The sequence below is a fragment of the Sapajus apella genome, unplaced genomic scaffold, assembly GCF_009761245.1.
Source record: "Sapajus apella isolate SASKATOON/1434 unplaced genomic scaffold, GSC_monkey_1.0 scaffold32, whole genome shotgun sequence".
NCBI lineage: Eukaryota > Metazoa > Chordata > Mammalia > Primates > Cebidae > Sapajus > Sapajus apella.
The window spans coordinates 14,119,309-14,132,736 of NW_022436972.1; the positions used below are offsets into that span (position 1 = coordinate 14,119,309).

Sequence of the window (13,428 nt, forward strand, 5' to 3'; positions counted from 1 at the left end):
TGGCCAGTGGTTGAATTTTTTAAAAAGTTCATGGGGTGCTTGAAAACTAAAATATCTATCTAGATTTGTAAGAAAGTCTACCTGCATACCAGTGTGGCTTCCACACTTGAGTAAAAGTTTCAGAGTAGGCATCCGAGATTTCTCCAGGATGCTCTACTCTTAAAATAGTGCCATTCATTTTCTAGGTGGGATCATATTCTACACTGACTATATTGCTAGGGGTGGCCTGGAGGGTCAGGCCTTTGGGAAACAGCATGGCCTTACCAGCTTCCCTTCTCCCCCAGAGAACTTCCCCTCTTGGGCTTTAGATTAAAGGGTGGTAGGCGGTACCAATGTGCTTTGATGAAAGACCCATGTGGCTAGCAACAGCTCTTACATTTTGTCCCTGGGTCCTGGCCTGGGTAGGATTCCTGGGTGTTCTGTTGGCTCATTTGGGGCCATCAATCCACTTTGGACCACTCACTGTCTGCTCTGCCTCCACCAATGAGAACGCCTTCCAAGGAACAGTGAGAGCCAAAGCCAAGAGAAGCCTTGTTCCCTGTTTGGTGATTGAGTGACAGTGGGTGAGATCCTCTCTGACAGAACTAGAAAGAACTCAGTACTCGTACTCCACAGTGAGTAATGGCAGAGCTGACTCATCCTGAAGCCCATCTTGCCATGCTTTTACAGTGTTGGAAGCTTCTGCATTTGGTACTGGCAGTCAGTTTTAATGATGACTGTATATGGGATGTGATTTACTTTTATAAAGCAATGGAGCATAAGAAAAGCCTTATGTATGTATTCAGTGACCAAAAATTCACTGACCAACCAACAAAACCCCATACTTCATCTGGTCCCCCATAGACTTGGGGATGGGCAGCTATTCTTTGGCCATATGGTATAAGAGGGTCATTCTTGTCATTACTGAAGTTAGTTTCATCCTTTTGTGCTGCTCTAAGACCAATAGGGTCTCTCCCAATAAAAAATATTCCTTAGCAGCCTGTAAACTGAGTGCAAGCAGGCTAACAATTTTAATAATAGTCCATACCATGTGTTTCTGTCAGCAGGATGTACATGTTGTGCAAAACCTCCAGGTTCCTTAAGGTTTTTGCTGTCCATGAATCTTCTATGACAACTGTAGCCACAAAGCCAGAAGCCAGAGGGTCAGGGATGTGAGAGGCTGACAAATAGTGGGGGACATCTAGGGAGGAGACCTCTGTCCTGTCATGTTTCTTGCGCTGCAGACAGCGATTACAGCTGGTCTTCTATTTGCTTTTTCTTTAAGAGAAAACCATTTTTCTACTTTACTTTTCTCCCCATACGTAAATGGTCAGTAGCTACTGACTGGTGCTTTTATCTGACCAGGCCTGGATTGAAGCAAAATAGAAATGGGACTGGCTTTCCACAGGAGTTAAACTGCTTCAGAGCCCACAGTCCCATGCTCAGTGCCCAGAAACTAGCCTGTTATCAGGAAATCTTCCCACAGGCCGTCCATCAGAGATTTCACTAGACATCTTCAATAGAAATAGTCTGAGGCAAGTGGAAGTGGGGAATGGGAGAATTTTTTTTTTCATCCTGTTTGCTTAATTCAGGGTACAGTTTGTGCCATTTCGTATCTGTACTCCAGGCAAAAATATAACTTGAAAATACTGTGTCTAAAGAAATTTCAGTGTTCTATCATCATTAAATTATTTACTTAATATTTGAGTCTGATGAATTTCGTTTAAGTTCTTTACATCCATGATGGGAACCAACTGTCAGGAATGTTACAGAGTTCTGTACAGCAGTGTTTCAAGGCAGTGGTTTTATATTGCAATAAGCATTGCTTTTTGTCAGCAAGACACCTGATGTAAAATAATTTCACTATAGGTAAGGTAGCAAAAACATTTCTGTGCACTGCAGTTACAGAACTTGGCCCACTAGAATTACTTTCTCCCTCTACCTCTTTCTATCCCTCTATTTATAACAATAAACTCTGCTCTTAAGTTTTGGATGATTCTATTCCAAGTTAGTAAATTCTACTTAAGAAAACAAGTATCTGAGGCGCCAAGATGGCTGACCAGAAGCAGCTGGTGTGCGCAGCTCTCCCAGAAGGAGACAGAGTGGTGAATGAACACGAGCTCTTCAGGTTGATCATCCCACAGGCTGTGTTGGGATTCATCAAGGAAGCAGTGGTGACTCATGGCCAGCAGAGGGGAGGAAGGCAAGACAGCTGCCCACCTGGGATTGGTGCAGAGCAAGGGGAGGCTCCCTATAGCAGGGAAAGGGTGAGTGAATGAAGGCTTCTGGGGACCCACACTTCTGCCATGGACCATTGCAATCCCCTGGCACAGGAGGTCCTCCATGACTCCACCCACCCCCCACAGAGAACTACTTGGAGTCTGGGCAGAGCCACTGCTCAAGCCAATGTGGATCCCTGAGAAGCCCAGCACCAGCTGCCATAGCCTAACCAGCAAGGTAGGCCAGGTCTCTTGTGTGCCCCTAGGATAGGGGCCATATCCATGGTGCTGAGGAGTGGACAGACTGCAGGCCTCACCTCTGCCGCACCTTGCCAGGCAAGGCCCACTGACCTGGGCCTCCATCGCAGCCATCCTACCCACCTGAACACTGCAGCTGGTCACAGCCTTCATTTCTCTGGGATGGAGCTCCAAGGGGTAACCAACAGGCCCTCTGCACTGCTGCAGCCTGTGCTGCTGCTGCCCTCAGGCTGGAGAGGGAGCAAAAAGCCCAACAGCTGTTATAGGCCTCCAGCACACCACAGCTGCCACTTGGAAAGGCAGCCAGACCGTTTTCCACACAAGTCCCTGGCCCTGCTGCTCCTCATTGGGCACGGTGCTTCCTGGCTTGGGCCCAGCACAGGTCCTGCCTGATCACTTCAGTTGGTGGTGGCTCTGTGTTTCTCTGGGATAGAGCTCCAGAGACAACTGACAGGCCTCAGCCATTGCTGCCACCACAGTACCCGCCCTTGTTTCCTCCAGGCTAGGGAGGGAATAAAGATGATTACTTTCTCACAGCATCCTACAGAAAGGAGGTCAGACTTCTGGATCGGGTTGCTTGACCACCTGCTCTTCGGGCAGGACCCCCAGCTTGCGGCCAGCAGCACATTGCCCCAACCCTGGCTGATCACTCCAATTGGCTGTGGTTTTGCACTTATCTGGGGTAGAGTCTCCAGAGGCAACTGACAGGCCCTCTGCCATTGCCACTGCTGGGGTCCCACCCCTGCTCTCCCTAAACTGAGGAGGGAACAAAAAGCCTAAGCCTGCAAGATTGCAGCTTGGGAGTGCCAAGGCGAGATCTGTAGCAGGCACTAGAGCAGGAGAAGAGCCCACACTCAGTACTGAGAGGACTGAGTTACATGAACTTGTGGGCTACCACAGCAGTGGGCGTGCCTCCCTCTGCAGGGCCAGCTGGCTGGAAAACGGGTGGCCTATCTCCCTACCACAGCCTTGACAAAAGAGACATGGGCACAGTGCCATTGGTTGGAAGGGACTCCCCCAGGGCCCAGGAGCGGACCTGATGAGGTGGTCACCTCTCTTCCCACTGTACCGCAAAGCACAGCCACAAACACCAGGAAATACAAAGGCGTTATGTGGCTAAGATCCATCTACCCACCATTACTCTTAAGCGCCATCTACTGGAATTCCACCCAAACTACAAAAATAGTTTACTAAGACCTTCCTGTAAAACCCAGGTAAGAATTCAACCACAAAGACCATGCACAGAGCCTTGGCCCTCAGAAAACACGAAGAAATGCAGCCAACTGACTATACTCAACTTACACCACAGTTAAAGGAATACCAACCCTCTCAGATGAGAAGAAATCAGCACAAGAACTCTGGCAATTCAAAAAGCCAGAGTGTCTCCTTACCTCCAGTTATTACTCCACTAGCTCCCTAGCAATGGTTCTTAGCCAGTTGGAAATGTCTGAAGTGACAGATGTAGAAAACAGAATCTGGATGGCAAGGAAGCTCATCAAGATTCAGAAGAAAGTTGGAAACTAATCCAAGGATTCCAGCAAAGTCATCCAAGAGCTGAAAGATGAAATAGCCATTTTAAGAAAGAACAAACTGAACTTCTATAGCTGAAAAATTCACTATAAGAATTTTATCATAAAATTGGAAGTATTAACAGCAGAACGGACTAAGCTGAGGAAAGAATCTCAGAGTTCTTCTAACCAACTCAGACAAAAAAGAAGAATTTTAAAACATGAGCAAAACTTCAGAGAAATATGGGATTATGTAAAGAGACCAAGCCTATGACTCACTGGCATTCCTGAGAGAAAAGGAGAGAGAATAAACAACTTGGAAAATACATTTGAGGATACAGTTCATGTAACTTTCCCTGATCTTGCTAGAAAGGTTGACATGTAAATCCAAGCAATGCAGGGAACCCAAGTTAGATACTATATAAGATGATCATCCTCAGGGCACATAGTCATCAGATTCACCATGGTCAAAGCAAAAGGAAAAAATCTTAAAAGAAGCAGAAGAGAAGGGCCAGGTTATTCATATGGGAAACACCAACAGGCTGGCAACAGACCTTTCAGCAGAAACCTCACAAGCCAGAAGAGATTGGGGATCTGTTTTCAGTGTCCTTAAAGAAAACAAAGTCCAATTAAGAATTTCATATCCCACCAAAAAGCTTCTTAAGTGATGGATAAATAAAATCCTCAGAGAAACAAACACTGAGGGAATTCATTTCAACTGGACCAGACATATACAAGATCCTTTAAAAAGTGCTAAACATGGAACTGAAATAACCTGTTACCACAAAAATACATTTACGCACATAGCCTGTAGGCAATACAGAGCAACCACACAAGTCTATACAACAACCAACTAACAACGACAGGATAAAAATCTCACATCAATACTAACCCTGAATGTGAACAGGCTAAACACCCCACTCAAAAGACAAAAAGTGACAGCCTAGGTCAAAAGACAAGACTCAACCGTCTGCTGTTTTCAAGAAACCTACCTCATTCCTAACGACATCCACAGGCTGAAAGTAAAGGGATGGAGAAAGATCTATCACGCAAATGGAAAACAAAAAAGAGCAGGAGTCATTATTCTTATGTTATTCTTATTTTTTTGAGATGGAGTCTTGCTCTGTCACCCAGGCTGGAGTGTAGTGGCACCATCTCGACTCACTGCAACCTCCACCTCCCGGGTTCAAACGATTCTCCTGCCTCAGCCTCCTAAGTAGCTGGGACTACAGGAGCCGGCCACCATGCCTGGCTAATTTTTGTATTTTTAGTAGAGACGGGGGTTTCACCATGTTGGCCAGGCTGGTCTCGAACTCCTGACCTTGTGATCTGCCTGCCTTGGCCTCCCAAAGTGCTGGGATTACAGGTGTGAGCCACTGTGCCCAGCGATAAAACATTTTTAAACAATAAAAATTAAAGACAAGGGCAATATAGAATGATAAAGGGCACAATCCAACCAGAAGACTTAGCCTAAATATGCACACACCCAACATTGGAGCACCTAAATTCATAAAACAAGTTTTTTCCTGGCCTACAAAAAGATTTAGACAACCACACAATAATAGCAGGAGACTTCAACACCCCACTGACAGCAATAGACGGATCATTTATGTAAAAAACTAACAAACTCTGTACTTACACTTGACAGTTGACCAAATGGACCTGTTAGACATCTACAGAACACTTTACCCAGCAAACACAGAAGATATATCCTCATGTGCACACAGAACATATTCTAGGATCAACCACATGCTTGGCCACAAAGCAAGCCTCAATAAACTCAAAAAGTTTGAAATCATACCAAGCATACACTCTGACCATAGTGTGACAAAAACAGAAATCAGTATCAAGATCTTTCAAAACTACACCAATACATGGAAATTAAATAATTTGCCCCTGAATAACTCCTGGGTGAACATTTAAATTAAGGCAGAGGAGAACGCGGCTGCGAGGACTTCGGATCCGGCTCCTGATATGCAGCAACAGAATTTTCAGCCCCGACTCCTCCTTACCCTGGTCCAGGTGGAGGAGGTTGAGGTAGCGGAAGCAACTTGCAGGGTAACCCGGGTGGGGGCGGACCACGGCCGCCCTCTCCTTGAGATGGATACCGGAGTCCGCACCACAGGCCTCCGAAGGGCCCGGTCTAGGCCCCTACGGGAGCAGCCACTCTGCGACACGACTGCAGCTTCCCGGGGGCCTGGTTCGGGTCTCCGTACCCTGGCGGCTACCCTGGCTCCTACTCCAGGTCCCCCTCAGGGTCCCAGCAGCAATTCGGCGACTCCTCAGGGCAGCAGCAGACCCACCCCCAGCGTTCACCAATGAAATCCGCAGCATTTGGATCCCGGCGTATTAGAGAAAACAGAATGCCTAATGAGTTGGAAAATTATTTCAAGCCGTCAATGCTTGAAGATCCTTGGGCAGGCCTAGAACCACTATCTGTAGTTTAGATAAGCCAACAATACAGCAATACTCAAACATTCACAGGCAAAAAAGGAAGATACTTTTGTTAACTTTTCTAAATTCAGTTGGAAGCTTCGTGTGTTAGGAACATCGTGGACAAAATTTTAACTTGTGTTGATATAAATTTACCCAAAGATGATGACTTTGATTGGATAATTAGTAAGGTCTCTTTGTTATTTTTCATCATATCGGGTACCGTTCTGTTGATATTAGAGAAAAAAAGTAGGATAATTTGCAACATTTAGCCTTGGAAGTACCTACCACATTTTAGAGATTTACAGTTTCCATATATTTAACATTCCTGGTTATATAATTGACATTTGTCTTTTAATGTTTTTTCAATGTTTTAAAATAAAACATTTTGTCTTCTAGCTAAAAAAAAAAAAGAAAAAAGAAAAGAAAAAAAAATACAATAAAGGCAGAAATAAAAAATTCTTTGAAGTTAATGAAAATAGGAACACAAGATATCAAAATCTCCAGGATGCAGCTAAAGCAGTGTTAAAAGTTTCTAGCACTAAATGCCTTCATCAAGAAGTTAGAAATATCTCAAATTAACATTCCTACTTTGCGCTTAGGGAAACAGAAAAAAAAGAATAAACCAGCCCCAAAGCTGGCAGAAGAGGATAACTAAAATTAGAGAAGCACTGAACGAAGTGCTTTTTGAAATGCTGTTTTTGTTGTTGTTGTTCTTGTTCTTGTTTTTGAGTCTAGGTGCAAAAATCGACACAAAAGATCAATGAAACCAATAATCATTATTTTTTTAAATTGATAGACTGCTAGCTAAAGAAAGAAAAAAGTAGAAGAGCCAAATACGTACAATTAGAAATGACAAAGATGACATTACAACCAATCCCACAGAAATACAAAAGATCCTCAGAGAATACTGTAAACAACTCTATGCACACAAATTAGATAATCTAGAGGAAATGGATAAATTCCTGGAAACATATAATCTCTCCAGATTAAATCAGAAAGAGATCGAAACCTTGAATAGACAAATATCGAGCTCTGAAATCATATAATTAATAAAAAATCTACCAACAAGGAAAAGCCCTGGACCAGATGGAGCCGCAGCTGAATTCTACCAGATGTACAAACAACTGGTACTAATTCTACTGAAACTATTCCAAAGAATGAGGATGGGCCAGGCGTGGTGGCTCACACCTGTAATCCAAGCACTTTGGAGGCCAAGGCGGGTGGATCACCTGAGGTCGGGAGTTCAAGACCAGCCTGACCAACATGGTGAAACCCCATCTTAAAAAAAATAAAAAATAAATAAAATAAATAAAATAAAGAAGAATTGAGGCTGAGGGGCTCCTTTCTAACTCATTCTATGAAGCCAACATCAGCCTAATACCAAAATCTGGCAGAGATGAACACAAAAAGAAAACCTCAGGCCAATTACTTTCATGAACACAGACACAAAAATTCTTAACAAAATACTAGGAAACGGAATCCAGCAGCACATCAATAAGTTCATACACCACAATCAAGAAGGCTTCAGTCCACAGATGCAAGGCTGGTTCAACATATGCAAATCAATAAATGTGATTTACCACATAAACAGAACTAAAAGCAAAAAACATATGATCATCTCAATAGATGTAGAAACAGCTTTTGATAAAAGCTGACATCCCTTCACATTAAAAACCTCAACAGACTAGGCATCAAAGGAACATACCTCAAAATAATAAGAGCCAACTATGATAAACCCATAGCCCCAGCCTACTGAGTCGGCAAAGCCTGGAACCAATCCCCATGAGAAATGAAATGAGACAATGATGCCCAGCCCAGTCTTACCACTCCTATTCAACATAGTACTGGAAGTCCTACCCAGAGCCCTCAGGCAGAAGAAAGAAAGAAAAGGCATCCAAATAGGAAGTGAAGTCAAACGATCTCTCTTTGCTGGTGATATGATTCTATACCCAGAAAACCCTAAAGACTCTGCCAAAAGGCCACTAGATCTGATAAACAACTTCAGTAAAGTTTCAGGATAAAAAAAATCAATGTACAAAAGTCAACAGCATTTCTATACACCAATGATGTCCAGGCTGAGAGTCAAATCAAGAACAGAATTCCATTTACAATGGCCACAAAGAAAATGAAATACCTAGGAATACAGCTAACAAAGGATGTGAAAGATCTCTACAAGAACTACAAAACACTGCTGAAAGAAATCAGAGGTAACAATTAAATGGAAAAACATTCCATGCTCATGGATTGGAAGAATCAATATTGTTCAAATGGCCATACTGCCCAAAGCAATTTACAGATTCAGTGCTATTTCTATCAAACTACCAACGTCATTCTTCACAGAATTAGGAAAAACTATTCTAAAATTCATATGAAACCAAAAAAGAGCCTGCATAGCCAAAGCAAATCTAAGCAAAAAGGGCAAAGCCAGAGGCTTCAAACTATAAGGTAGCCAAAACAGCACAGAACAAAAGCAGACACAGGCCAATGGAACAGAATAGAAAACTCAGAATAAAGGCTTACACTTACAACCATCTGATCTCTGACAAGGCTGACAAAAACAAGCAATGGGGGAAGGACTCCTTATTCAATAGTTCAATACATGGTGCGGGGGGAACTGGCTAACTATAAGCAGAATAATGATTCTGGACCCATACCTTTCATCCCATACAAAAATTAACTGGAGACAGATTAAAGATTTAAATGTAAGACCTCAAATGATAAGGCAGCTGGACTTTGTAACCAACCTTGCTCAAGTGACAGGTCAACCTCATGACTTCAGACCCTATGACCCCCTCCCAGCTTGCAAAAACTGCCCTGAGCTGTAGCTTCTTTAACTTTCCACTGCCTACCCCAAACCTATAAAACCAACTCCTATCCCTTCACCCTCCACTGACTCTCTCTTCAGACTCAGCCCTCCCGCACCCGGGTGAATAAACAGCCATGTTGCTCACACAAAGCCTGCTTGGAGGGTTTCTTCATTCAGAGCACACTTAACAATTCTGATATATTATAAGTCTCTTGGGATGTTCAAAGAATCATTCATTCTGCATTTGAAGAAAGCAATGCCCAAAGAGGCCTTAAACAGGTTTTCTTTGAATAAGCAAAAGCAGAATAGTGTGACAACTCATAATTTCCAAATTTTGGTGGGTCTTGGAGGTTTGGGGAAGAGAAACCTTAATGGTAACCTCTTTATTTCAAAAAGTGAAATTCTTAAAATAAAAAAGGGGGTTTCCTTCCTTCCTGTATTGCTGGTATTGAAAAAGACAGATCTTACTCTTCACTGAGCCAGCTAAGTATTTTCCTCCCTATTCACCTAACCCAGGACATCATCTACCCTCTGTAGATTATTGCTGTGTGAATTTTAAATGAAATAGTACAACCTATGTTGTGCCTACACGTGTTTCTGTAATATGAACGGCAGGGTATAATATTAACATGAAAGGAATGTGAAAGCATGTTCTATGATCTTTTCCTCAAAGGGGGAGCCAGATTAGGGGGAGTAAAGGAAAAAGGCTTTAGTTGGGCTGCTGCACGGGCAGTTGGAACCTTTTTTGGAATATTTAGAGGAGAAAAAAAATCACCTGCAGCTAGGCTGCTCACCGGCCTCATGGGGCTCTCAACCCCTGGCAGGTTGCTGCCTTCCATGCCCACCATGGCTCAAGGCTCTACTCTCATCTGTGCCACTCTGGTACCCACAGCCCTTATATATTGTTCCATTTCTACTCAAAAATAAAAAAGGTCCTATGGAGAACTCCAAACACTGAGGTGCTGACATGGGTGATCCAAGTGGTTAGTGTGTTGGTTACAAAGCTGCTATGCCAGAGTGGTTTGCCTTGACCTCCCAAGCCCTATATTTTCATGAACTGCTTCTTTTTTTAGTGTTTTCTGTAGAATGCAAGGTTTTTCAGGAATGACATATCATGTTTTAGCAGTGACATTTGACTTATTAGTTGCTACCTTTCATTTTCTGATGAATTCATCTTGGTCTAGATTGTTGAGAGCCTTGCTAATAAAAGGAAAATCATTCAAATAATTTCAATAAAGCCAAAATAGAAATTTTTCAAGGACAGTCATGGCCTGAGGATACAGTGGCAATGAAGGTACTTTGAATAACACCTACAGGCTGGGCGTGGTGGCTCATGCCTGTAATCCCAGCACTTTGGGAGGCTGGGGCAGGCAAATTGCTTGAGTTCAGGAATTTGAGACCAGCCTGGGCAACATGGCGAAACCTCGTCTCTACTAAAAATACAAAAAATCAGCTGGGTGTGGTGGCATGTGCCTATAGTCCGAGTTACTCGGGAGGCTGAGGTGGGAGAATCATCTGAGCCTGGGAGGTTGAGGTTGCAGTGAGCCAAGATCACACCACTGCACTCCAGTCTTGACAACCAGAGTGAGACCCTGTCTCAAAACATAAAAAATAAAAATAAAAAATTTGTTAAAAAAACAAGTAGCACCTGGCACCAAAGAGGAAATAATAATGATTTCCTGTAGACATGTTGCTAACTAGTGTTAATAATTAGAAAATTACCTCCCTTCAGAGTGTTAGGTGAAGTTGGTTGTGAACAGGACTGGTGGATTTCAAAATAACAGTACGCCTAGATTACTCTAAGAACAAATATTTCTTTTGATTTCACTTACAATTTTATACAAAAGCAGAACTTACTGAAGATTACCTATCCTTCATATTTACCACAATCTTCTTATCCCAACCCCGTGTCTGTGTGGAATTAAAAGAAATTTGTGAAGTAAGCTACCCATTTAGTACTTGGATTGAGAGAAGAGTGTGTGTTGGGAGCTAGGGGACTGCTGTGTGAAACATTTCCCTCTTCTGGATTTAAAGTCTGCCGCCAATCTGTTAACAGACAGTTTGTAAATGAAGTAGAAGAAAAAAATATAAATTAGCTTTCTCATAAATCTCAGACTACAAATGTGAAACAAAGCAGGGAATAAATACTTGATCAAAAATATCTAAGTAAGTGGGTGTTGGGGAATCACAATTTTTAAATATCTCAATTATTTTGATATGAAAGTTCTATTTCAAAATTCTTCAAAATGATGCCTAACGTTTCTGTGTACTCTGTTCCAAATTTATGTAAATACAAGATGGAAACTGAAGTATATGCCTTCAAAAAAGAAAAAAACACACTGACGTTTTATCTATATATATTTAATAGATTTATCAAGAACATATGTAAACATATATAAACATAGATATATCAGCAGGGAAGACTTAGAACGTAAAAATATGTGGCGGGGGTTGGAAGAAACATAATTCTTTCCCAGAAGGGGAAGGGGGGACTATTCTTAATCAGCTACAACTTCACTGTAAGTCATTTCTCCTCAAAAATTATCTCCACTGCAAATTCCGGTGGGTAAATTTTCCATGTTTTTTGTTTATGTGGATTATCCAACTCATTTCTTGGTAGATAAAGCCTAAGAATAGAAAAAAAAAAAAACTGCATTTGATATTGGGGCTAACTGAAAAGCCATGCAGTTGGGCGCCCTTGTTAGAGCTTGACAAACAAAAAAAGAACCTCACCGTGAATAGAACCTCAGCCCCTTTTTTGTGTCTCCATTGTCTCCTTCCATCATTTTCGTGAGACTTAAAAATACTTTAATCTTCAGCAACACATCAGTAACGCATGCTGATTCTTTTAACATTGCTTTTAATGGAATTAGTTTAATATTTTATTAAACCCAGGTTTAATAAAATATCTAAATTTCTGTATGTGACAAAAATCAGTCAGGCTAGACATGAATGAAAACACAGTAATAAAATACCGTATCTCTTTTAATTCATGTGTGAGGTTGTAATTTTTTGAATTTTTGCAATCAGACCTTGGAGATGACCTGGAGCAGAAGGATCTAACTCCCACATGCTTAGTGTTCCAATAATGGAGCACTAGGAATAAATTGGTTAACCCCTTTGTGCCTAGTGTTTTAAATGATAGAAGTTGGCATTTTTGGCTAAACAACAATCTCATAACTAACAAAAACAGCTTTACCATTTAAATGTTACAGAAATCTTTAGAAATTTGCATAAAAGTGAGGGTAAAAGTGACCTTACTGCTTCTCCAAATGAACATGGTGTTTTAAAGGAAAAAAAACTGTATCCTTTAGCAAGAATCACTTTTGAGAAATAGCGTCAAATGAAAGTCCACCCAGCTCTCACTATTTGAGGGACTCTGCTCATGTTATAAGAAAAAGCTTATTGTTTGTATGCATCCAAGAAAAAAATTTGTAAAAACTTTCCATCAAATCCAAAGTTCACACTATCAAAATCCATTAAATGTGTATGCATTACAAGTGTGTAGACCAGAGATTTAATTTAGCGTTGCCTTGCTGGACTTAAGGAGTTATTAGCTCCAGTTCACATTTGAAGAAAAGATTAGGACTGGCTATAATAATAACTATCAATTCATGCCATTTAATCGTAGCCATTTCTACAGCTCTGACCTAAATCATTTAAAAAATATTTTATCCTTTTGTATTGAGGGTATGGTTGATACCAAAAAACTCAAAATTTTCACCACCATAGAACAAATGCTACATATAGTGGAGAACTTCTAGACTGAGAAATGAGTTTCCAAATATGGCAGAAGGTTTTTTGGAACAATAATCTCTAAATCCAATTAATAATTATGCAGAAAGTTTTCCCAATTCAGTTATTAGAAAGCCACATTTAAATGGGAGGCTATTACTTAATAGTATTTTTAGGTGATTCCTTAATACTTACTGTGTCTTGTAACTTCTCCTAGATATAAGTGTATCAGTCAGCTTTTCAGCTAGCCGAAGCCTCCCTAGGTCCTGCCTTACTTTAGCACATAATTTGGTGGTGGTTCGTCATTGGTAAATCAGCACCTATTAAAGACCTGACATGATGAAGGTACCGAGCAGACTCATACCGAACTTCTCTGGGAGGAATTTACTGCCATACTTAAGAACTGATTATAATACTTTTGAACTCATAACACAGTCCTATGGCATGGACCTTGAGGATGCTGCAACAGTGGGTCTCAAGAACAAAC

General features: G+C 41.6%; 1 protein-coding gene and 1 pseudogene across 2 annotated transcripts in view; one reads left to right on the forward strand and one right to left on the reverse strand.

The window, feature by feature from the left end:
* Positions 1-332: 332 nt before the first annotated feature.
* On the forward strand, positions 333-6,795 carry LOC116562215 (annotated as a pseudogene). The gene is made up of 2 exons (XR_004273834.1): positions 333-540; positions 5,945-6,795. The product of XR_004273834.1 is annotated as an M-phase-specific PLK1-interacting protein pseudogene (transcript).
* A 4,756-nt stretch (positions 6,796-11,551) lies between these two features.
* Positions 11,552-13,428, reverse strand: part of LOC116562216 (phosphatidylinositol 3,4,5-trisphosphate 3-phosphatase TPTE2-like) — a 75,775-nt gene continuing 73,898 nt past the window's right edge. The window contains 1 exon segment of the mRNA XM_032294348.1: positions 11,552-11,833. Coding sequence (XP_032150239.1) covers positions 11,731-11,833 — 103 coding nt within the window. The 3' untranslated portion in view covers positions 11,552-11,730.